This window comes from Rhinolophus hipposideros (genome assembly GCF_964194185.1).
Source record: "Rhinolophus hipposideros genome assembly, chromosome: 5".
Taxonomy (NCBI): Eukaryota; Metazoa; Chordata; class Mammalia; order Chiroptera; family Rhinolophidae; genus Rhinolophus; species Rhinolophus hipposideros.
In genome coordinates, this window is record NC_138051.1 from 62,407,430 (window position 1) to 62,430,100 (window position 22,671).

Below are 22,671 nucleotides of genomic sequence, written 5' to 3' on the forward strand. Positions count from 1 at the left end.
ATGACATTCAAGGTCTCCATGACCTGGCCCCACATACTTCTCCAGCTTCATCTTCAACACCTCTCTGCCTTGTAGTCAGTGAACTGTTAACGATATCCTACCTAGACCTTGTTTCCAACCTCTGTGTCTTTGCTTATCCTGTTTCCTCTCCTGAAATATTTTCTTCCCTGTCCTATACCCATCACCCTCACTTCATTGACTACCTCCCTAACTCTTCTCCTCCTCTGTGGTTGGATTAGGTCATGTACTTTGTGCTTATCACATGGAATGAAATATATATTTATGTATAGGTTTCCCGCATTCAACAGGTGGGTAGGGAACTTGCCTTGGGAGTCTCAGGTTCCCAACACTTAGCATTGTGTATGCGTTTCACAAGATGACTACTGAATGAATTAATGAATTTACAAATAGATTAACTAACTAACTGGAAAAGATAACAACAGCATAAGATGTCATGGGGCAATGTGTGATTATGATTCAAACAAATGCTATAAGCTTAGAGGCAAAGAAATCATTTGAGACAAAGGTAATTGTGAATGGGGGAGAGGACACAATAGAATTGGAAAGAGAAAATTCATAAAAGTTACGGATATGAGAAAACTGATGACAAAATAGAGGCTCAACTACCAGTTGATTCATTAGAAAAAAAAATAAAAGAAAGTTATTTAAAATTCATTTAGAAAACATTTTGGGATCAGGATTATCCAGTCAAGAAATGAGCGGCTGCAAACCTAGGGTCTCTTACTTAGCACCATACCAGGGAGAGGGGAGAAGGAAAAGAGAGTTTTGAAATGAAAAAAGGTGGGTTAAGTGAAATCCTTCCATGTTGAATGTTAAAATTCTTCCCCTGCCTCCAGCAAACCACTTGTAAGGCTCAGCTGTCCAAATTGCAGACCTTATATATACCTGCTTTCCACTTACCCCCATCACTTCTGATCTCCTTCTTTCCCACTCTAAAAGGGGATGGAGAATTCTTCCAGGAATAAACAGTGGCATCAAAAACAATGAAAGAGTTGGCTCCTCCTACTCACACACTCAGAATTCTACTGTCTTTCTATTTTAGGGCCTCACTCACTCTATGGCCAGAAAAAACAAAGCTCAACAGATTGTTAAGGAAAGACTCCACATGAAAGCCGGAGACCAAAATAAATAGGAAAAAAGGAACTTTGAGAAAACAAAAGAGAAGATGAAAACGGAAAGACAAAAAGCTGTAATCAATATTGTCAAAGACATCAGAGCAGGATTTTATAAAAAGGAACAATCAGAGAACAAGAAAGAGTTCTTAGAAGCTAAATATATGATAAATAAAAAGCTTCAGCAAGAGTCAGAAACATTGAGGAAATTTCCTAGATAGTGGAATAAAAAGACAAAGGCAGAAATAGATGAGAAGACATGGAAAAAGTAGAGGATTCATTCAAGGAGAACAGAGTCTGACTAATAAGGGTACCACTAAGAGAGAACATGAACAGAGGAGAGGATAATTCAAGAAAATAGCCAAAACTGAAGGATGCCTATCTAGATTGATAGGGCACACTGAGTGCCCAGTTCTATGAGTAGAAAATGCCCTTGACAGAGATAAAACTTTCAGAAAGAAAACCAAAATAATCTGGTCCCTACATATAATTGAGCATCAGAAGGGCAACCTCAGAAGCACTGGAAGTTACAATACAATGGAGCAAGGCCTTCAAAATTCTGAGAGAATTCTATAGCTGGCCAAACTGTTAGTCAGATATGAGAGTAGAATTAAGATATTGTTAGATACAGAGAATAATGTACATCTTTTAATCCTTTCTCAGAAAATTAGTGAGAGAATATGATCCAAACAAAAAAAGGAGTAAACACAAATGAGGAGGTCTTGATATCAACAAAAGAGAAGATAGCACACAAGGGAGCAGTTAAAGAAGTTCTAGAAGAGAGCTATGCAACAGCCTTAGACAGTCCAGATTAGAGCAAGAAGATGAAAGCCTCCAAGAGAAGTGTCTCTGGGTAAAACATAGGACTGTAGCAATACCTGACATGACTGACTTTCTGAAAAACATTTAGAGGGAGTTTATAATTGTACCGTAAGGTTGGGAAGAAAAGTGATTAAAAAAGAACTAAGCACGTTTTAAAAATGAGGCAGCTTTTAATTCCAATAAGTTCAAAACAGTTTTACAATAAAGCAAATCTAACCATAGTATATTGCTTGAGTTACCTAGTCCCACATTAAGACAAATATTCGATAGCGATTTAACCTAAACTTGTATATCTTTTATGTATTGAGGATGAAGGTAGGGAAAGCGGCGATCTGGAGGGATGTAAGTGTGATAAGTCTTTATTTTCCTTATGAGGAAGTCAAAAGATAAATCCTAAAATTGATCTATCAATAAATGGCAGCATAAGCATATTATTTAGAAATATGGAGGTAAAAATGGAAGAAACAGTTAAAGAATTGGGGAATTAGGGACTTGGGTATAATAGGGTGGGACAGTAGACTCCTCTTTTAAAATCTAAACCTGTAGTACTTTTTTTTTTAACTATCTTTGTGCATTACTTTGATTAAAAAAGAGTATTTCCAAAAAGCCTAGAAATTCTAATTTCTGTTCCTACCTCAGCATTTTCCTGCTTAGCCATAGACACATTCAATTAAGTGCATTTTGGTAGGTATTTGGGGGTAGATATTTGGCATGACAAATTTCTAAAGACTCCGGTGTTGTGGCTGATGTGTGAACAAAAGTAGTTGCTACTTGCCTCTCTGGTACTATTTCCCAGTTTCTCTCTAGAAAAATATCAGTTCCCTATCACTGTATAACAAATTACCATAAAACTTAATGGCTTAACACAACAAATATTTATCATCTCACAGTTTTTGTGGGCCAGCAATTCAGGAGCAGCTAAACTCAGTTGTGTGACTCAGTCTCTAATGATGTTGTAATCAAGACTAGGGCTTCAGCCATCTGAAGGCTTGCTAGGGCTGGAGGCTCTTGCTTCCAAGACGTCTCCCCCACAGGGCTTCTGGCAGGAGGTCTCAGTTCCTTGCTGGCTGGCTGTCCCTTGCTATGTGGGCCTCTTCATAGATCTGCTAATGTGTCCTCATGGCATGACAGCCTTCAGAGGACATAACCCAAGGGAGAGTAAGGAGGAAGCCCTAGTGCCTTTTATGACCTAGTCTCTAGTTGTGTACTTCCACTTCAGTCTACTTGTCCAGAGCAATTTGCTAGATCTGGAGTAGAGGGTGAAATTAGGCTCCACTTTTTGAAGTGGGAAATACCAAAGAATTTGTGTACATATTTTCAAACCACAGCACCCATCAATGTGAAATTATAGGTAATTAGATTAGGAAACTATCCTTAAATAATTTTTTGAAGATTTAAATCTGTCTCATCACTGTTTGTTATGACATCACTTTTAATTACCTCCCCCAAAACAAGATAGCCCTACTTCCTTTCTCACATCTCTTCTCTACTCTATGATATTGTAAGTTCTTTCAGTACTGATGACATTTCTTAGTCTTTTTGTGTCTCTGCTTACCTATTGTAGTGTCTGACATATTCACATATTCATTCATGCAATAATTTATATATATAACCATCTTCTGGCAATACAATAATGAGCAAGAAATAGAGTCCTTGTTTTCCTGGAGCTTATAGTCTACTGGGAGGAAAAGACACTAAACATTTTTTTAAAAATTTTTTATTAGGGAATGTTGGGGAACAGTGTCGTGTTTCTCCAGGACCCATCAGTTCCAAGTCAAGTCATTGTTTTCAATCTAGTTGTGGAGGGTGCAGCTCACTGTCTCATATGGGAATCGAACCGGTGACCTTGGTGTTATAAGCACTGCACTTTAATCAACTGAGCCAACCGGCCACCCCAAAACACTAAACATTTAATCACACTTTTAAATGTATAATTACGAATTGAGCTACATTTTCTGATGGAGAGGAATACAGTCTTACAGATGCGTATAAAAAAGGAAAAGGGCTGTTCTGGTGCCAACACTGGAAAACAGATAGGAGCTTCATCTGAAGTTGGAATTTTCCCAGATGGGTGAGAGAAAAAGAACACATATCAAGGGAGTATGTGCCCATAAATATTTATTGAATTGAACCAAAAGGAGCTATCTTTTTTTTTTCCTCTGCCTCATCCTCTTTTCTTTACTTCTTGATGTCAGAGGTGATATATTTTGGAATGGATAGATTAGTTTGACCAGAATAGTTGAAGCTGGGTGGGAGAAGGGAGTATTTCTGCTCAATCCATCTTTCTTGTTTATTGTCTACTTCAATACTCATTATGTTTGAAAAGGCAGAATAGAATATTCTCACAATGCACATAAGATTTTTTTCCTAATAAATTGAAGACATCTTTTATGTGACCTTGGTAATTTAATTCAAGTAAGTTTGCACTTTATATGTATTGATAAGATATACCTATTAAAATTCAAACCACTGGACTACTGGATAAGATAAGATCAAGTGGACTCTATTTGGGGAATTTGACTGGTTTTATTGGAACAACAATAAATTCTCCCCAGGAACAATGCTGGGAAGAGGTACAGCAATAGGGACCTGTGCCACAAAAATTGAGGTTATTACTACCCTTAAAATAAGTAATTTAAAATAACTCTCTTGAATGCTTACTATGTGCCAGACATCATGTTGATAGCTATAGGCCCTCTATCTTATTTAAAACTCATGACATCGCTGAGATAGGTACAATTATTATGCTAATTTTAGAGAGTACTGAGAGATTAATTTGTAGAAAAGCACAGAAATCTGAAAGGCAGTTCTATCAGATTTCCAATTCCTGACTCAAGGCTACTTCAGCATCTTTATCTTGGGCCCCACATCTCCACAATTCGCCCCCTACCGGTCTCATTGGCCTCCTTTCTGTTCCTGGAAATGAGCCAAGATGTTTTTCACCCCGATATCTTTGCATTTGCTGTTTTCTCTGTTTGGAAGTTTCTCCAGTTTATTACACAGCTGACTCCTTATCTCAGTATCTGTTCTAAATTTATTCTCCCCACCTTACTCTACAACACCACCATACTTTTTTTCCATTATAGTATAGTATTTATTACTCTGAAATTGCTTTTTCTCATCTCCCCACCAGATCATATTCTTAGTACAAATGAATAAATGAATGAAATAGCCTACTGCTTTTGTACACGGAGATCTTGACTAATACTGTGTTATACTGATAGTCCATCGAAGCTGTATATATAAAAATTGCACATTCCGTACTTCACTCCCATCTCGGTTTATTACCAAGTCTTTCATGGTTCCAGGGCAGCAGTGATTTAAGAATACCGAGGCCTCTCAGGAGATAAGGATTACAGCACCATGCTTTACCCAGCCCAACCTGCAGGGGACAGTGTGGTCGGAGGCCTTTTGTGCACACCAGCGTTCTAGGTGGAAGACTCCGAAGTCGGAGAGGTGGATAGAGAGGCGGGGCCAACCGGAAGGGGCGGGGTCGTTCACGAACCCGCCTTTCCAGGGAGGCTCTCCTCTCTCGCCCCACCTCTTTCCCCGCCCTGGCCGCCATGGCCATTCCCGGCATCCCCTATGAGCGACGGCTTCTCATCATGGCGGACCCTAGAGATAAGGCGCTACAGGACTACCGCAAGAAGCTGCTGGAGCACAAGGAGATTGACGGCCGTCTGAAGGAGTGTGAGTGCACCTTTCTTTCCACATAGTCTCGTGCCTGGACCCGCTTCTGTCTTTGACAAAGCGGAGGCCTTTGGCCTAGCCCGGCACCGAACCCTGAGATGGGAAGGCCTCGGTCGGAGGACAAGGCGCTTTGTCATCCCGCCCTGAGATTGGGTAGCAGAGTTTCTTCGGGCGTGGAAATGGCCCAGTCTGGTGCATATGACAGAACATCCCCAGTTTTGAGACGGAAATGAGAGGACTGGAGGACACGTGGGGAAGAAATGGGCCAGGGCTGTTTTCCAGGGTGGGGTGAAGGAGGACCGTATTTGCAGAATCCCGGAGAAGGGAAGAGGCATGAGTCTCAGGCAAGCTCAGGCAAGAGATGAGACCCGGGGAGTTGACCTGTGAGGGGAGTGGAAAGCAGGACACGGAGGGTGAGAAGGAATCCATCGGTCATAATAACCCGCTTCCTCTTTTCTCACGTTTTGAGTTGTCGTCTGTCAGGCACACAAGTTTCCCTTAATCTCCTGAGCTAAAAGCGCACTTACATTTTCTCATAGTGCACCTTCACTGAGAAACCTGAGTGGTTTAATTAAATAAAGGAAGACCATAACCATGTAATTCTGCGGAGCACTGCACCTGTTGACCGTATTTAGGGCAGAAAGACAGAAAGTAATAATCTATATGGATAGGTGAAAAAGTGTCCAATTTTTATCATTTGGATTTGTAGGCGCAAATCCAGAAGTGCCATAGTGTCAATATCTGTTAAATATGTAACCTAAAATGTCCTTGAACAACTGAGTATTGCCGATTAAGAAAATAAAAAGATGATGCTTTGTAACATTTCTTTTTTTAAACGTGTCACCTACTAACAGCTGTTATTTATTTTTGTGGTTTGGTACAATGGATAAAATATATGTAAAGTGAAATAGACTAAACAAGTAAAGTGAGACTTAGTAACTGAAACTCACTGAGATTATTGTTTAATTAAAAATGTTCAAATTATATTATTTCAGTAAGGGAACAATTGAAAGAACTTACCAAGCAGTATGAAAAGTCTGAAAATGATCTGAAGGCCCTACAAAGTGTTGGGCAGGTAGGTAATGGAGTTTGGTGTATGATGGTAATTGCTTTGTTTTTTAGCTGTTGGCAAAAAGTAATGCTTTTTTCTTTCTTTCGTAGATTGTGGGTGAAGTACTTAAGCAATTAACTGAAGAAAAATGTAAGTGGATTAGATTGCTGATAAGAAAAAAAGCAGACTCCCTCCCACGACCAACTTTTGAAATGCTTATTATTCTAATGACAATAGTGAAAGTAGATGCTATTTTTGCATAGACTTAAGTTTTCTTTCAACTATGTATTGTCTCCTTGGAGGACAGAAATAAAACTCAACCTGCCATTGATGTGGGTATATTTATTTTTTAATTAATATTTTTCAATTTGTTCTTTCATTTTCTTTCTCTAGTCATTGTTAAAGCTACAAATGGACCAAGATATGTTGTGGGATGTCGTCGACAGGTAACATTTTACATCTGTATAGCGCTGTATAATTGACAAAAGCACTTTCATATCAGTTATTTCATTCTTGAAGTAAGCAGATTAGGCATTATGCCCATAACTCCCAAGGGTGATTTGTTCAGATATAACTATTAGCAAAGCCTAAACTCAAACATGGGATTTGACTCCTGATATTCTTTACTTTCTACTGTATCAACTTGCCTCAGTCAGCTCTATACACTTCAAAATCAAAGACTTTTAGAACTAGAAAATTTTTTGGACCATTTTATTTTCATGTGTTTTTTGAAGGGAACTTAAAAAGATTCTACCCTATCAATCACTTAAGTTTTATATGTAAACATTCCAAAATGTTACTTACAGACTTCACTGTACTAAGTTTGTTTTTTATGAGTTCATTTAGATTAGAATAGGCAAATTGAAATGACTCCACATTTCATTTTGTAGTCATCAAAAATACCAACACATGGCTTTGAATCATTTAGTAACCTCTGAAGCAAATTTATGTTCTACCCTATTTTTAGGAAGTGTTTTTGGAACATAGTTATACATTTATTGGGAATAGCTTTTTTCAAGTATTTGTTGTATCAGGTTCAGGTTTTAAAACATTAACATAGTATGGCTGTAGAATAGAATTTAACCCAGGGACTAATTCTAGTCTTAGGATTTTTGCCTAGCACAGCTGTGAGATGACATTTTCTAAATCAAAATATTAGATGCCTAGTCTGACAAAGGACTTTTATGTTCCTTTCAGGGCCCTCTGGATGCCAAAAGTTGGCATTTCTAAGATAATTCATAGTTGTATGAGGGCAAGGGAGTATTCGAAAACTGGAAAACATTAGAAAAACCAGAGTATATATTTTCTATAGATGTAAATGTTGAAATAGCTTCACATTGATCTCTGTTTAGCTCTTTTTCAAATACCTCACAGTTAATTTTTTTTAGCGTAATCCATTATGTTAACCTAGTATTTTGCTTGTTTCTACTTCATTTTAATTGGCACTAAGTCCTAAATTTAGAGCTCTTTGAAAAATTCTGTGGAAAGTGGTTAGCAATTTGTGTGATTCTGAAATTGTATTGGCAAGCAGTTTTTTAAACTATGGAGAAAGGTAATTTTATTTTTGAAAAATAACATCCTGAGTGTGAAGTGAATCTATTGGATAGTTTTTCTCCAATTCTAGCCAAATAAGTTATTCTGCCTAAATATGTCAGCAATTTGTTCAGTATGATTCAACCTAATGTATAATGTAATGTATTTAGCATAGTGTCTGGCATATAGCAAAGGCATGAATGATGGCTGCTGTTTTTCTGCTTTGTTTTGTTTTGTTTTTAGCATTTTAATAAAGATCTCTAAGGGGAAACAGTGCATTTCCCCCTTATCTCCTATGATCAAGTAACACAATTTCCCCAAAAGCTATAGTTTTGAAAATAAATCTAATGGGCACAACTTTAAAATGCTTCCCTTTCCTTCTTCCAAAATGTTCACTTAACAGATTTCTGTATAAATGTTTTGGTATTAATTGCAGAAGTCACTGTACTATATATAGTGCCTGAATCAAAATAATGAGCAAAACTATATTAAAAAGTAAGCCTTTGAAAGTAAAACACTAAAGTCCATTCCTTCTTCATAAACAAAGCCATTACCACCTCAAACTTTGTGTATTAGTGATTGATTTTCACATTTCATACTGAGTGAGAATGTACAAAAGGGCATTCTTTTAGGGGGCAGATGAAAATAACTTTGAATTACAACTTTTATACTCTTCTGTTGGCATGGTGTTTATAATCTAATACTAATGTTCTCTCTGAAGGTTAACGATGATTATTTGGCTTATAAATAATAATACTCTTCTTTGAGTGTTATTCCCCTTTTTAAGTGTTTATTTAACTCCTTTTGTTTTATAAAATTAGCTTGACAAAAGTAAGCTGAAACCAGGAACAAGAGTTGCTTTGGATATGACTACACTAACTATCATGAGGTAGGTCTCTTATTCTGTTTCAGTTTATCTTTATTTTCACAGAGGGAAGATTTTATCCAAAATATATGGGTCTTTTACTACTGAATATTTTGCCACTTTGCCCCTTTTACTAATTCCTAATAATTTAAACATGTTTTTATAAAATCACATGTAGGTGCTTACATAAGTGAGTCATTTAAACTTTTGTTTGTAGGCTGAGAGAAAATACAACTTTTAAAACAAAAATACACATACCTTATCATTACAGATATTTGCCAAGAGAGGTGGATCCACTAGTTTACAACATGTCTCATGAAGACCCTGGGAATGTTTCTTATTCTGAAATTGGAGGGCTGTCAGAACAGATTCGGGAATTAAGAGAGGTTGGTAGTTGATGCTTTGTTTTCAGAATTTAATAATAAATAATATTGGTTTTAAAATTCATGAAGGGAGAAAGAGGATGAAAAACTACTTTATCCAAAGAGTGGTTACTGAAAATGATACATTTAATATTCTTGCTGAGATGAGAATAGTACTGAATTTCCAGCTGTGAAAATTACAGGTGTTTGTTAATTTGTAGGTAACATCGTGTTTAAAAAAATTCTGCTCTTTTTGACAAAGAGGGAAAAATTAAGAATAATTGATATAATCTAATGCCCATGCCATCTGTGATTTTGATTATTATATGTTACTTAGATCAGAGCACTTTTGAATAATGTGTGTAATGTAGTTCTCCCCATATCCCTATAGGTGTGAACTTCCCACCCATATAGTAGAGTAACTTACCTGTGCCTTAAATATTTTGTTTTGATGGAGCTGTTTCCTGCCATTTAAGAAAAATACTGGCTTTTGGGTGGCTTAAATCTTTTACACTGTTAAGTGAAGAATCTAATCAGGATAAACTTGTTTCACAGCACAGGTGGCTTTTAATTATTCTCTTTAAAGCAAATTTATTGTCCTATTGATTTCATCCTAATTTATGATGGAAATATTTATGAATGAATGAGGATAGTCAGAATGGTTTACATCATCTGATTTAAGCCCTAAGCCAGTAGTTTTCAGAGTTTAATACGTTAAATTTTCTGTTATTAAAGATACAGATTCCTGGTACTATAAGGATTTTAAGTTGGGCATTCATAGCCTCAATTTTTCTATTCTCCAGTTTTCTTTCCTTGAATCAGCCTTAGGACATTGAGAGCAGAGTATGTGATTCTTTCAAGGCTGCTATGACAAAATGCCAACACATGAAAATTTTATATACCTTTTCTGTTAGTAACAATTATAATTTAACAAAATATCCCCATTTCATAATTATTTTGTGTTGTATTCCCAAATGCAAAATAGTATAAATCTTTTGATTTATCTTTGCTGAAATGATTTTTTTTATAGTATAATTTTTATACTGAGGTATACTTTATAGTCAATAAAATGCAGGTTTAAAGTGTATAATTCAAATGTGTTTTGACAAGTTATATGCCTGTGTAATGATCACTCTCGTCAAGTGTGTGGTTTGTTAAAATAGCCACACACTTTTTAATTAGTTAATCTAAAAATACTATTTGAAAATTTTTAGATATGAGAGATATTTTAAATCTACCTGAAGAAAACCCTCTAATATAAATGATTTTACATAACATGGAATACTACGTATATCTATTATGAATTACAATGTGTATACCTAACTATGCTGATATTTTACTTAAAATATTTGAAAGTAATCAAAATCTTTACTAACTGTTTAAAAACCATGCAACTTCTTTTCTAGGTGATAGAATTACCTCTTACAAACCCAGAATTATTCCAGCGTGTAGGAATAATACCTCCAAAAGGCTGCTTACTATATGGACCACCAGGTCGGTATTAAATTATGTCTGCCCCACTAATGAAATAATGAATTAAGGAATAAAAAAATAAGATGGAAATTTGAAGTAAGCAGTTCCAATGTCCACTCTGGTCAGAGTAAGAAAGGGATAGAAGAGTTGTGTCTAGTATTCTCTCAGCGTGCTTATTTCTCTTGTGCCTCATAGGATATACAGTTGACCTTTGAACAAGTTGAAAAATCCACACATGTTTGACTCCCCCAAAATGTAACTACCTTTGGTATCGTTGGGGATTGGCTCCAGGACCCCTGCAGATACCAGAATACATGGATGCTTAAGTCATAAAATGGCATAAATCACTGTATACAGTCGGCCCTCTGTATGTGCAGACTCCCAATGGTGGATTGAAAACAGTATTTATTGAAAAAAATCTGCATATTAGTGGACCCATGCAGTTCAAACCCATGTTGTTCAAGTGACTACTGTATATCTTAATGTGCCATATGATTCAAGTATAATGGTCCTGTGTGGTTCACGGACGTTAGGGTGTCCATGAGACACTTTCAGGGAGTCTGCAAGGTCAAAACTTACTTTCATAGTACCAAAATATTATTTATCTTTTTCAGTGAGTTGGCATCTGTGTTGATGGTGCAAAAGCAATATGGGTGAAACTGCTCATGCCATAGTATGAATCACTTAAGACAATGGCATGGAGTGGTAGCATTGGTCATTGTGTTCTTGACCACTCACACTTATAGTAGTAGAAAAAAAATGCCAGTTTTTAAAATGTCCTTGGTGAAGCAGTAAAAATTACTAATTTTGTTGAATATTGATCCTTGAATAACATCTTTATTCTGTATGATGAAATAGAAAAGACATCTAAAGTACTTCTGTTGCATATTGACTAGGATAGTTAAGTCTTGTTCAATTATTAGAGTTGCTAGCTGAATTAGCTGCTTTTCACAGAATACTTGATTTACTTGAAAGAACAATTTAGAGATAATCTGTGGTTATCAGACTGGTTATTGGTTATTCAGATTGATTATTGGTTATCTGGTACACATTTTTAAAAAATGAATCAAGTTAGCCTGTAATGTTAAAGGAAAAACTGGCACCATCTGTAGCCAGTGGTAAAATTTGAGCTTTCAAGCAAAAATTATAGTTTTTGTAAACTTAAATCTGGCACTATGAGCTTGACAGCAGCTTTCTAATATGTCAATACTTAAAAAGATGGGATTGGTGGTGATATTAACAAATATCATTTTTTAATTGTATAATGAAAAATACCAACATTTCAAACATTTTCATAACTCAATGAACCAATAGTTTCTAAATAACCAATACTTGATATACGATATCTCGTATGGGTAAAAGGTCCATTTAGTGTGCACAATAGACCAATGGATTTTAATGTAACAAGTTTCCATTGTAGTCTATTAGTAAATAGGGTTTGATATATTTCTAAGGTTATTTTACTCAGTGTGCTTTAAATAAAATTACAAGGGATATTGAATAAAATTTTAAATTTTAGTATTAAAAGTAGAAGTGGTTTGGAATTTTCAATGGAAATTCTGTTTAGGATTTAGCTTCTGCTTTGCAAAATTTACTGTCTAAAGAATTACATCTTTAAAAGGCTTTTGAAAGTTTGTTTTACTTTCCATTTAATTAGGACTTCTTTTGTCATTCCTAGGTACAGGAAAAACACTCTTGGCACGAGCTGTTGCTAGCCAGCTGGACTGCAATTTCTTAAAGGTAAAGAGAAGATTCTTTGAGTAGGTGTTGAAGTTAAATTTTATTTGAATTATTTATGTTTACCTTAATGTTTTTCCTTTAATCAGGTTGTATCTAGTTCTATTGTAGACAAGTATATTGGTGAAAGTGCTCGTTTGATCAGAGAAATGTTTAATTATGCCAGAGACCATCAACCATGCATTATTTTTATGGATGAAATAGATGCTATTGGTAAGAGTAACACCTTCTAAAATTTATTTTAAGATTTTATTGAAAGCATTAGGAAATTTTTTAAAAATCTAAAAGAACGTTTTTCTTACCTCCTCCAATTGCAACTTGTATAAAGTCGCAAAATGAATTGGATATTTAAAAAAAATTCTTAATGAAGATTTACCAATTTTAATACATAACCTTTGACGTTGACAAAATAATAAATGTTATACCAAAATCATTAACTTTGTCGGATAGAATTCTTACTATTTAATTTTTATCTTAATGTTTTTAACCCTAGAAACTGTCATATTCTCTTTTCTTAAGTGATAGTTATAGAGGGAAAAAGTAATGCATATGAGTTACCATATCACTATTTTAGGTGGTCGTCGGTTTTCTGAGGGTACTTCAGCTGATAGAGAGATTCAGAGAACTTTAATGGAGGTAAGATTTGATAAATGGGATTTATAAAGAAATCAGCATTTATTGAATAAAGAAGTGAACGTTGGATATTTGACAGTCAAATATGTAGAATGGTTTAAATGAAGAATACACTTAAGTATGAAATTTGAAAATATTGACGGGAATTAACACAATTCTCCACCACAATCTTGAGTAAGAAAATGAGTACAGAAAATAACGGGTATCTACAAAATTCCTATTTGATGTATAGCTCTGCTTTTCTATGTCTTTTGAACAGACAGCCATTCAGATGTTTAAATTGTATATTGTGTAACTTATATGGTGAATGTGATCTTGCACTAATTTTAGTTAAGACATTTTATGAGTAAAGGACATATTAAAACTGGTGGCAATAAATGACTTATAATTATGTAAGAGGCTGCTCTAAAAATCACTAACACTTTCCTCTTGCTTTATTGCTGAGAATGTGAGGAAACTAAAATAGTTTTTATAATGGAAAAAGGTGGATGATGGGATATTAGAATGTACATAAAGCCTTTCTCCCCTCCAAATTCTGTGAAGGTGATGGCAAGATCCCAAATATATTTTCCCATTTCTACAAATAGGAGCTGGGTAGCATAGATAATGTAGTGTCCAGTTTTGTCTAAGAATGGATATTTGAAAATTACTTTTCATAATTACACTGATTTGCTCAGAAGATATAGTGTTTTAAAATTAGTTGTAGAGTCTGTTAGTCCTTAAACTGAGGTATTTTTAAAAATGCAGATACTAGTTTTATTCATGTAACTGATATGTTATCAGCTAATGGATACTTTGGGAAAGAAATAGACATGTCAGGCTAGCTATATTTTAAAGATTTTGTTGAATGCGGTTAGCTTTTTCAACATTGACTCAGAAAACTTTAGGAATCAAAGGACATATGTGGACTCATTTCTATGTATAGTAGAATTATTTGAAAAGATAATGGACTTATTATCAAATTTATAGAAGAATAATTATGTCTGGATATCCCAATGTAAATTTTATGCCAGCATGCCATAAACATTTTATACAGTAGATTTTGTTATTAGGGTTTTTTTTAAAAGTAATTAATGGTATGAAGAAAACTTGGAAACCAGATCCACATAATTCTTGACCAGATGAAAACCTTCACACTATTAAAACTACCTAATAGCTATCAAAAGGTAAATAGTTAAATACTCTTGGAACTTTGAGGATGGAAAGTATATCCCTTTATATAAGAGAGAGAAAAAAGTAGGATTTCATAAAATGATCATTCTGACAGTTTCATCACTACGTAGCTATGTATAGGCAATACATTTCATGGTATTAGGCATATAAAGAGTGTGCTATGTATTTTTTAATGGTTGGGATGTTTTGTAAAATCTGTTTATGATTTTTATTTACAAATATATTTTTAGTTACTGAATCAAATGGATGGATTTGATACTCTACACAGAGTTAAAATGATAATGGCTACAAACCGACCAGATACACTAGATCCTGCTTTGCTTCGTCCGGGAAGATTAGATAGAAAAATACGTGAGTTGAGTTTCTTTACCTGCTGTCCATTTCCCTTTGTCTATGTTCAGTTGTCTTTCCATATGTTCTCCTCACCCCCTACTTTATTTAAGAAAACAAACAAGAAACTGACTGCAAAAGAATTTTTTATAATTTCTTGTTTTCAGATATTGATTTACCAAACGAACAAGCAAGATTAGATATATTGAAAATCCATGCAGGTCCCATTACAAAGCATGGTGAAATAGGTAAGGAAATAACCTATTTTATATGTATTTGCATTTGGTAAATTAAGCAAAATGATGTTGGATATCATTGATAGTCTGTCAAATCTGGTTTTAAATTCAGCAAACATGGTGGTTTTAAATTTGGCTGATAGTTATTGAGCATCAGCTCTATGCTAGGAATGTTCTAAGTGTTCGGCACATAGCAATGAACAAAACTGATGAATTCCTCCCTTTATAGAACTTACATTCTTGTTAGGAAAGACAGATAAAGTGAGTAAAATACATAACATATTAGATGGTGATATGTGCTGTGGAGTAAAATAAAGCAAGAAAAGGGGACTAGGTAATGCCAGGAGTAGGCATGAATGAATGAATATATAAGTGGAGGTGGGGAGAGGGAAGCATGGGGAAGGACTTATCAAGAAGGTGATTTTTAAGCAATGACCTGAAAAGATGAAGAAACTAGATACGAATATTTGGAGGAAATCATGCAGGGGGAGCAGCAAGTAAGAACTTTGAAGCAGGTGCGTGCCTGGAACATTCTAGGAGCAGCGAAGAGGCCACAGTGCCTGTGGCAGAGTAAATGGGACAATAATAACAAGTGAAATCATAGCAGTAATGGGGACCAGAGTGTGTAGAGCCTTACTGAGGCCATCATGTATGAACTTTGTTTTTTATTTATAATGACACAGATGCCATTGGAGGATTGTGAGCAAAGGAATGATATGATCCTACTTTTTGTTATTTTTAACTTTTTATTATAGAAAACTAGAAATACATAAACATAGAGATAAAATATAATGAACTTCTAATCCTAGGTTCTCATCCCCCAGCCTCAATAATTATGAACTCTTGGCCAGTCATGTTTCATCTTTAATCTCTCCCACCCCTTACCTTCCGTCTGTATTTTTAAAAAGAAAATCTCAACATTATATCATTTCATCTGTAAATATCTTGAAATTCACTTATGTTAAAAAACATTCTGGCTGCATGAAGAGGGACAAGCAAGATGATCAGTTAGGTTATTTCAGTGATCCAGGCAAAGGTGGTGGTGGCATGGTCCGAGGTGGTAGCAGTGTTTTAAGATAATGAGATTTGGGATATATTTTGAAAATAGAGGTGACTTGGTAATGAATTGGATGTGGGATGTGAGCTAAAGAGAAGTAGGGAAAACTTAACGTTTTTGACTCAGACAACTATAAAGATGGAGTTTCCATCAGTAAAAATACAGGAAGACTGGAAAGATTAGGTTTTTAAAGGTTAGGTTTTAATTAGCATTTGAGATGCCAATTAGATATCCAAATAAAGATGTTGATTAGTAGTTGTGTATGCATCAATAGTTCATTGTTGTGGTCTGGAGACATAAATGGATAATAGTATAAAAATATTTTTAAAGTCTTGAGGTTAGATGAGATTTCTGAGGAAGTGAATGTGGGTAGAGAAGAGTCTCAAAAAGTGAGCTGAGATAATTCTGGCATTAAGAAGTTGAGATGAAGAACCATCAGAGATGGAGAAGGTAGGAGTAGAATCAGGAGCTAGTGGTGTCCTGGAATATAAATGAAGAAATTGTTATAAGGAGGGATTAATTCTCTGTCAAATGCTGACAGTGGGTCAGATAAAAAGAGTTCTGAGAATGGACCTTTGGTTTTACCAGGTGGAGACCATTGTCGACCTTATCAAAAGCAATTTCTTCGGAGTGGTGGGAATGAAAGTCTACTTTAAATGTGTTTCAGAGAGATTGGGAGGAGAGGCATTGAGTTTAGACATTTCTTTCAAGGAGGTCTATAGCAAAGGGGAGAAGAGAAGAAATGGAGATGTAGCAGAAATGGAGATGTAGCAGAAATGGAGATGAGAATTTGGGGCAGTTTTCTTCAAGATAGAGAACTTACAATTCTCTTTATGCTGATGGGAATGATCTAGGAGAGTGAGAAATTTATAGTGCACTTTCCTTGAAAAGGGGTTAGCCTTGTCTATGAGCATAGAATAGGAGGGAAGGCAGAATATATGGATGCTGATGATGACAGATTCTCAAATATGGCAGGAACTTGTAGAATTTTTCTTCTGAATGCTTTTATTTTCTAAGTGAAATAGAAAGCAAGTTCAGAGTGAAGATGGGAATCTAGTATAATTACTGAGCAGCTCTAAAAACCTTGTAGAAGTTAATGGTCCAAAATAATTACAAATATTTGGTTATCGCCTCTCACTAATTTTCTTATTGCTTATGTAAGAGTTTTGAGCTGGAAAGATTGAGCTGAAATAAAAATGTCAATTTATAGGTTTCTTCCAATACTGAACTTTTGCTAGGTGCCAGATATTATGTTAACCTTTGGAATCCCTGCTCTCAGGAAGTTTACAATTAATTTGAACCTGAATGAAGGCTAACAATTACCTTTGTGGTTTCTAATAAAGATTGACATACTCTAGATTGCCTTCAATAGATTGCCTGACAAAGGATTTCTCATCAGTTACTCACATTGTAGTAGCCTGCTCTGCCTTTTATTTCTCTCCCTGTTCTATATCAAGTCCGTAACTGCTACCCCAAACCAACAGTTCTGCATTTTAAGTCTGTCTTGTGGATACAAAGGTCACTTTATAATCACTGTTATCATAGATCTGATACCTCACCACTTAGAGCTTGTACAAAAACCATAAATGCTACCCAAAGCTTGCTTTAGCATCTGAAAATTCCATATGATAAAATTATGTCTGCTGACTATATTTGGTATATTTTATATTTGGCTTATGTGAGTAAATTCCATTGTGATTACAGTTGGTTTTGAATGCCTACGTTTATTCAAATTAAAGATCTGGTCACAGTTTAATGAGTTATAGATTGACAGATATTTCTTGATTTTAAAGTTTTAAAAGTATGTTTATTTCTGCTTAGTGCTGGTTTACTTAGCAGAAGTAGAGTTTCTGGTTGTTAATAATTGTGAAATGATAACAGATGATGCCTGGTGATCGAATTCAAAGCAAGCTCTTCAGTTTAAATTTTCCATTTGTACATAAGTCAAGAAAAGGTCTTTTTTCCCCCCTAACTTCCAGTATTTTTTCCTAAACAGATTATGAAGCAATTGTGAAGCTTTCAGATGGCTTTAATGGAGCCGACCTGAGAAATGTTTGTACTGAAGCAGGTATGGTTTTTTTAGGTACAATTTTTGCTATTGATTTGATTTGTTTAATTTGCTAAAAATGTGTTGAGTGTGTCCAAAAGCAAAGCCTGGGCTTTGCAAAGATTTGGGTAATTGTTTTTTGGGGAATGATTCCAAGACACAGGAGAGAATGGGGCAACTGAGATTGAAAAAGGGAAAGCAATTATAAGGCTGCACCATTGAGTTAGCTGCTCTAGGTAAGGGGAATTGATTTCTTATGAGACCCTCAGAGAAACACAGAAATGCCTTTTAGGATTACCCGGCTGAAATATGGGAGACTGGCATTTGTTTACCAGCTCTCATCTCCCCTTAGATAAGATTTACCCTTGGGTGTGTTAGCTCCTTAGCATTCTGGATGCCTTAGAGCATAATGTGCAAAGACATGCATGTGATAGGAGACTGAGCCCCGAAGTAAGGCCAAGACTATACAGAACTTTACCATACCTGTGGCTGGAAGGAGATTGGGTCAGCACCACAGGAATCGCCTGCAAAGTGGATGATGTGTTTCCTGCTACTAATCTGTCAGCAGTAAGCTTTGAAATATTGATCTCTGAATTTGAGATCATGCAACTTGTGTAAAATGTAATAGTTTTTTAATATAATTTTCTCTGTGGGTTGTGTGATTCTATTTTTATTTCTGGTACCAAGAGGCTTCTTTAAAGCCCAGGGTCATTTAATCTTTGTCCTTTACACAGAATCTCAAAATGGAAAAAATTAATTTCTACAGTGTTACAATCTGTGATTCCCTCTTTTTTTTTGTATCACCTTTAGCCTTATATTAACATTTCTTGTAAATTCAACAGATAGCATTTAAAGAGGCTCCTCAGGCATGGCTTTTCCATAGGAATATCTTTGTGGGCATACTGTGACTCAGTATCTGAATCAAAAGATCTGCAGGTCTAGAAACTCAGTACTAGAGTAAGTCATGCTCCCAAAGACTTATTAGCGAAGAAAAATATTAAGACTATACTGTCATGTAGCTTGAACTACTTGGAGTAATTTATGACATTATTTTTTCCAAAATCTACACTGGGCTAAATTATTATCTAAAGATTGCTTTAGTGAAATTGAAATCCTAAAAAAGAGTGTCATAATCTTAAAGGCTGATGCCATTAAATTATGAGTCTCCTTATTTTTCACATGTTAAAAAAAATTTATTTTTAGCTATTTCCAATAAAGAGCTATATAACTTCTGTGTGGATTCTAATTTTAGCTTTTTAACTGGGTGGAGCATTCACATCTGGAGACAATACTGAAATTCTTTGGTTTTCTTTTCATTATATGTCAAGCCTTTTTTGTTAACATCTTTCTGTAAGTAAAAACACACTAGATTCAGTTATAGTTGTCTTTTCCATGCAAATCCAGAGATTTTCATAATTTTTGGATCAGAATGTATCTCAGACTCCCTCATTCACTAAACAATGATTTGGAAACAGTCATATGTACAAGGTTCGGAAAAATAACTTACCTAACTTAGTAGTAGCCTTCTAAACAAGTTTTAAAGCTTCAGTATTAAAAGTCATTTCCATTCACCTGATTTCTGAGGACAACATAGAGTGGCTATTTTCAAGACCCTTATAATTAGAAATCTTGAAAGGGAAGATAGGAAGTATCCCTTGAACTTTTCTACTCAAACCCACTCAGTTTACATAAGTGAAAAAGCAATATAAGCAGATCCTTAATGAAAATATTAGTAAGATTCATTTAATTAGTAGATAGTGATAACTTACCAGTTTTAGCTTTTCATGAAATACAGGATCCTCTCCAAACCTGGGACCTACGTCCATTATACAACTACAGAATGTTAAAAAGAAAACACACAAACTAAAAACTCTTATCCCTTTGTCAATTAGTATTTTACAAGTAATTTGTCAAAAACTTGAAAGAAAAAATTGAATTGTGATAGTTGACTATGAAAGTCAATTTGTACATAAATAGGGTAATTTTAATATGTAAATAATGGCACTGAATTTTGTTAAAGCTCTCTGGTGGCTTTTTAAAATTTCCTACTCCTTAACTTTTGATTATTAACAAGTAACAGCTATCAAGAGAACTGGAAGTGTTTTGTATTTTCCCAAACCATATACGTGCTCCTTCCTTCCAGGGAATTGCTGCCTGTGGAATTAAGAAACTACTGCCTAAACTGTATATTTTGTTGATAGTTGGATTTGGTTTGTTTTTTTCCAAGATGCCATTGGATACAGAGACTGTGTAAGCTGGATTTTAAATATTTAGTTAATTGTCTTACTGTTTTCTAGCTTTTCTTTTGGAAAATAATGCTCACAATAGATATGGGAATTTATTGAACAATGATAGTGATTTTTAACAAACCAGAATTACTGATTCAGAAATAGTAAATCTAGGTTCCTTCACATTTACTCTATGGAATTACGTTGTTTAGTTTCTTATGATAAATAATTCACATATTATATGTAGCAGTCATGTTTTGTTCTCCACAGGTATGTTTGCTATTCGTGCTGATCATGATTTTGTAGTACAGGAAGACTTCATGAAAGCAGTCAGAAAAGTGGCTGATTCTAAGAAACTAGAGTCTAAATTGGACTACAAACCTGTGTAATTTACTGTAAGGATTTTGATAGATGCATGACAGACATTGGCTTAATATAAAAATAAAGTTAAGAAAAATAATGTATGTATTGGCAATGATCTTATTAAAGGCATATGAATAAATGTGTATGAATAACATCAAAGAATTAGTAATTCAGTAATTCTACTTTTAAGATTGGTATAGAAGAAATTTGTATATTTGTTAATGTTGCATTTATGACAGCAGAAGTTATAAAAGAAGAGTATGTTGTAGCTTTTCGTATTTGCTGTGTGAGCATTTTGTAAAACATTGAAATGATTTAAGATAGTAGTTTAAAAGAGCATTTCTTATGACTTATTTTATATCATTTGTTTTCCTCATCCTAAAAAAGTTGAATAAAATCTGTTTGATTCAGTTCTACATATATTCTTGTCTTTTGTAAGAATACATTGACTATAGTCCTTTCGGTTCTTTAGTAAGTAAACTAATAACCACGGTGAAGTTGTATTTAGATAGTCGCTTTTAAGTTTTATTTTAAAACAGTACCCACACTGTTTTCATAACAGCATATATACCATCTGTGTTGTATATAATATAGGTGTGTCTATATGTCTACATCTATATATTCCTCTTTCCAGAAAGTCTTTATTTACTCTTCACCTACTGTGATTAGGCTGTATAATAGTTACTTGAAATAATACATACGCATCCATAATCTTTTTTTAGATTATGATTGAAAGTAATATTTGCTAATAAATGTGACTTGGTTTTCTTAAGTTATGTGAGATGATAGTTCCCTTTTGAGAATATTAAGGTCGGGACCCTCTTCCCAGAAAAACCCATACATACATATGTATAATTTTGCACTTACTAAAAGTTAAGGAGATTTATTATTTCCCAAGCACACTCATGAACTCTATAGGTATCTATGGATACCAGACTAAAGAGTGTCTGATGTAGGGAATGTTGATGTCAGAAATGTTCAAAACAAAAGTTCTGTTACCTATACACAATTCTTTTTCTCATATCGTGGCAATTAAAGTTTTAACAGTTACAATAGGAAATCATCATTGGGCATCAATTGAGATTATCTTATTAAAATAAAGGTGTTATTAAAAAGAAACGACTTCAGTTTCATAAACACTGAAAAACAAACAATATATTACCTGGGTAATTGTAAAATCATTCTTCAAATTAAAAACTTACTAACAGAGTATAGTGTGCCCTTTCTATAACTTTAAAAGATAGAGAACAGATTACATAGTGGTAGAAAAAATGGTTCACTCTAAGCAAGCCATCTAATACTCAAGTTATTGAACAGTTCCATTTCTATATATGTTGGCAGTGCATTTCATAAATGTGACAACATAAAAGTAATAGGATGTTTGTGTGTGTTTGTGGGGGGTGTCTATGTAAAATATCCATGTGATTTTTTTTTTTTACTTTCCCATTGTAATTTGCAAATGACTTTAATAAATGACTCAATTGCCTGTTCACTTTGCTGGTGGTTATTTTTTCAAGAATCAGTTTGGTGTACAAACCTTTAATGTTTAAGTGTGGGTGCTTTCACTTTTAAGCTTGATTTTCCTCATCAGTTTTAAAAACAAAAAGGATAATAATATCTCCCTACGCCCAGAGAATATATATACCTAAACTTTATTAACAACATAGTATTAACTCTGACTCAATTTTAAAAGATACTTAAAGCCATATAGTTTAACATGTTGAAATATTAATAAATTTCGAATTAAAGAGATCTCTCTTTAGTATTATGTACGTTATTGAGTAAGCGATCGATTCCGTTTCTATTTCTTAGTTTTTCTATTTGCCATTTCTTGAGATTTTCTAGTTGTCATATACCTAAGTCCACCGTTTCAATTTGCTTAAAAGTGATGCGTGTTTCATGTTCTGTGTAGCATAACATAATTTTAAGATGAACGCT

The 22,671-nt window shown here is 34.6% G+C and overlaps 1 protein-coding gene across 4 annotated transcripts; it reads left to right on the plus strand.

The window, feature by feature from the left end:
• Positions 1-5,509: 5,509 nt before the first annotated feature.
• PSMC6 (proteasome 26S subunit, ATPase 6) lies at positions 5,510-22,478 on the plus strand. Of its 4 annotated transcripts, XR_013993456.1 has the most exons (15): positions 5,511-5,645; positions 6,641-6,720; positions 6,807-6,846; positions 7,090-7,142; positions 9,051-9,118; positions 9,366-9,480; positions 10,863-10,950; positions 12,608-12,669; positions 12,756-12,879; positions 13,241-13,302; positions 14,703-14,823; positions 14,970-15,050; positions 18,092-18,163; positions 20,286-20,392; positions 20,641-22,224. XR_013993456.1 is itself a non-coding variant. In XM_081050019.1 (14 exons), the coding sequence occupies exons 1-14, from the start codon at positions 5,519-5,521 to the stop codon at positions 20,757-20,759; spliced, it is 1,212 nt and encodes a 403-aa protein (XP_080906145.1). In that variant the 5' UTR covers positions 5,510-5,518; the 3' UTR covers positions 20,760-22,478. The 4 variants fall into 4 exon arrangements, 3 of the variants coding, with proteins under 3 accessions (XP_080906145.1, XP_080906143.1, XP_080906144.1); XM_081050019.1 differs by lacking the exon at positions 20,286-20,392 and having other exon boundaries at positions 5,510-5,645; positions 20,641-22,478; XM_081050017.1 differs by lacking the exons at positions 14,970-15,050; positions 20,286-20,392 and having other exon boundaries at positions 20,641-22,225.
• Positions 22,479-22,671: the final 193 nt, after the last annotated feature.

Excerpts from the sequence above, each read along its gene's own strand:
- PSMC6 (XM_081050019.1), top strand. The coding sequence starts at position 5,519 with ATGGCCATTCCCGGCATCCCCTATGAGCGACGGCTTCTCATCATGGCG. Across the intron at positions 10,951-12,607 it reads CTTACTATATGGACCACCAG|GTACAGGAAAAACACTCTTG; the intron begins GTCGGTATTAAA and ends TGTCATTCCTAG. Across the intron at positions 13,303-14,702 it reads TTCAGAGAACTTTAATGGAG|TTACTGAATCAAATGGATGG; the intron begins GTAAGATTTGAT and ends ATATATTTTTAG.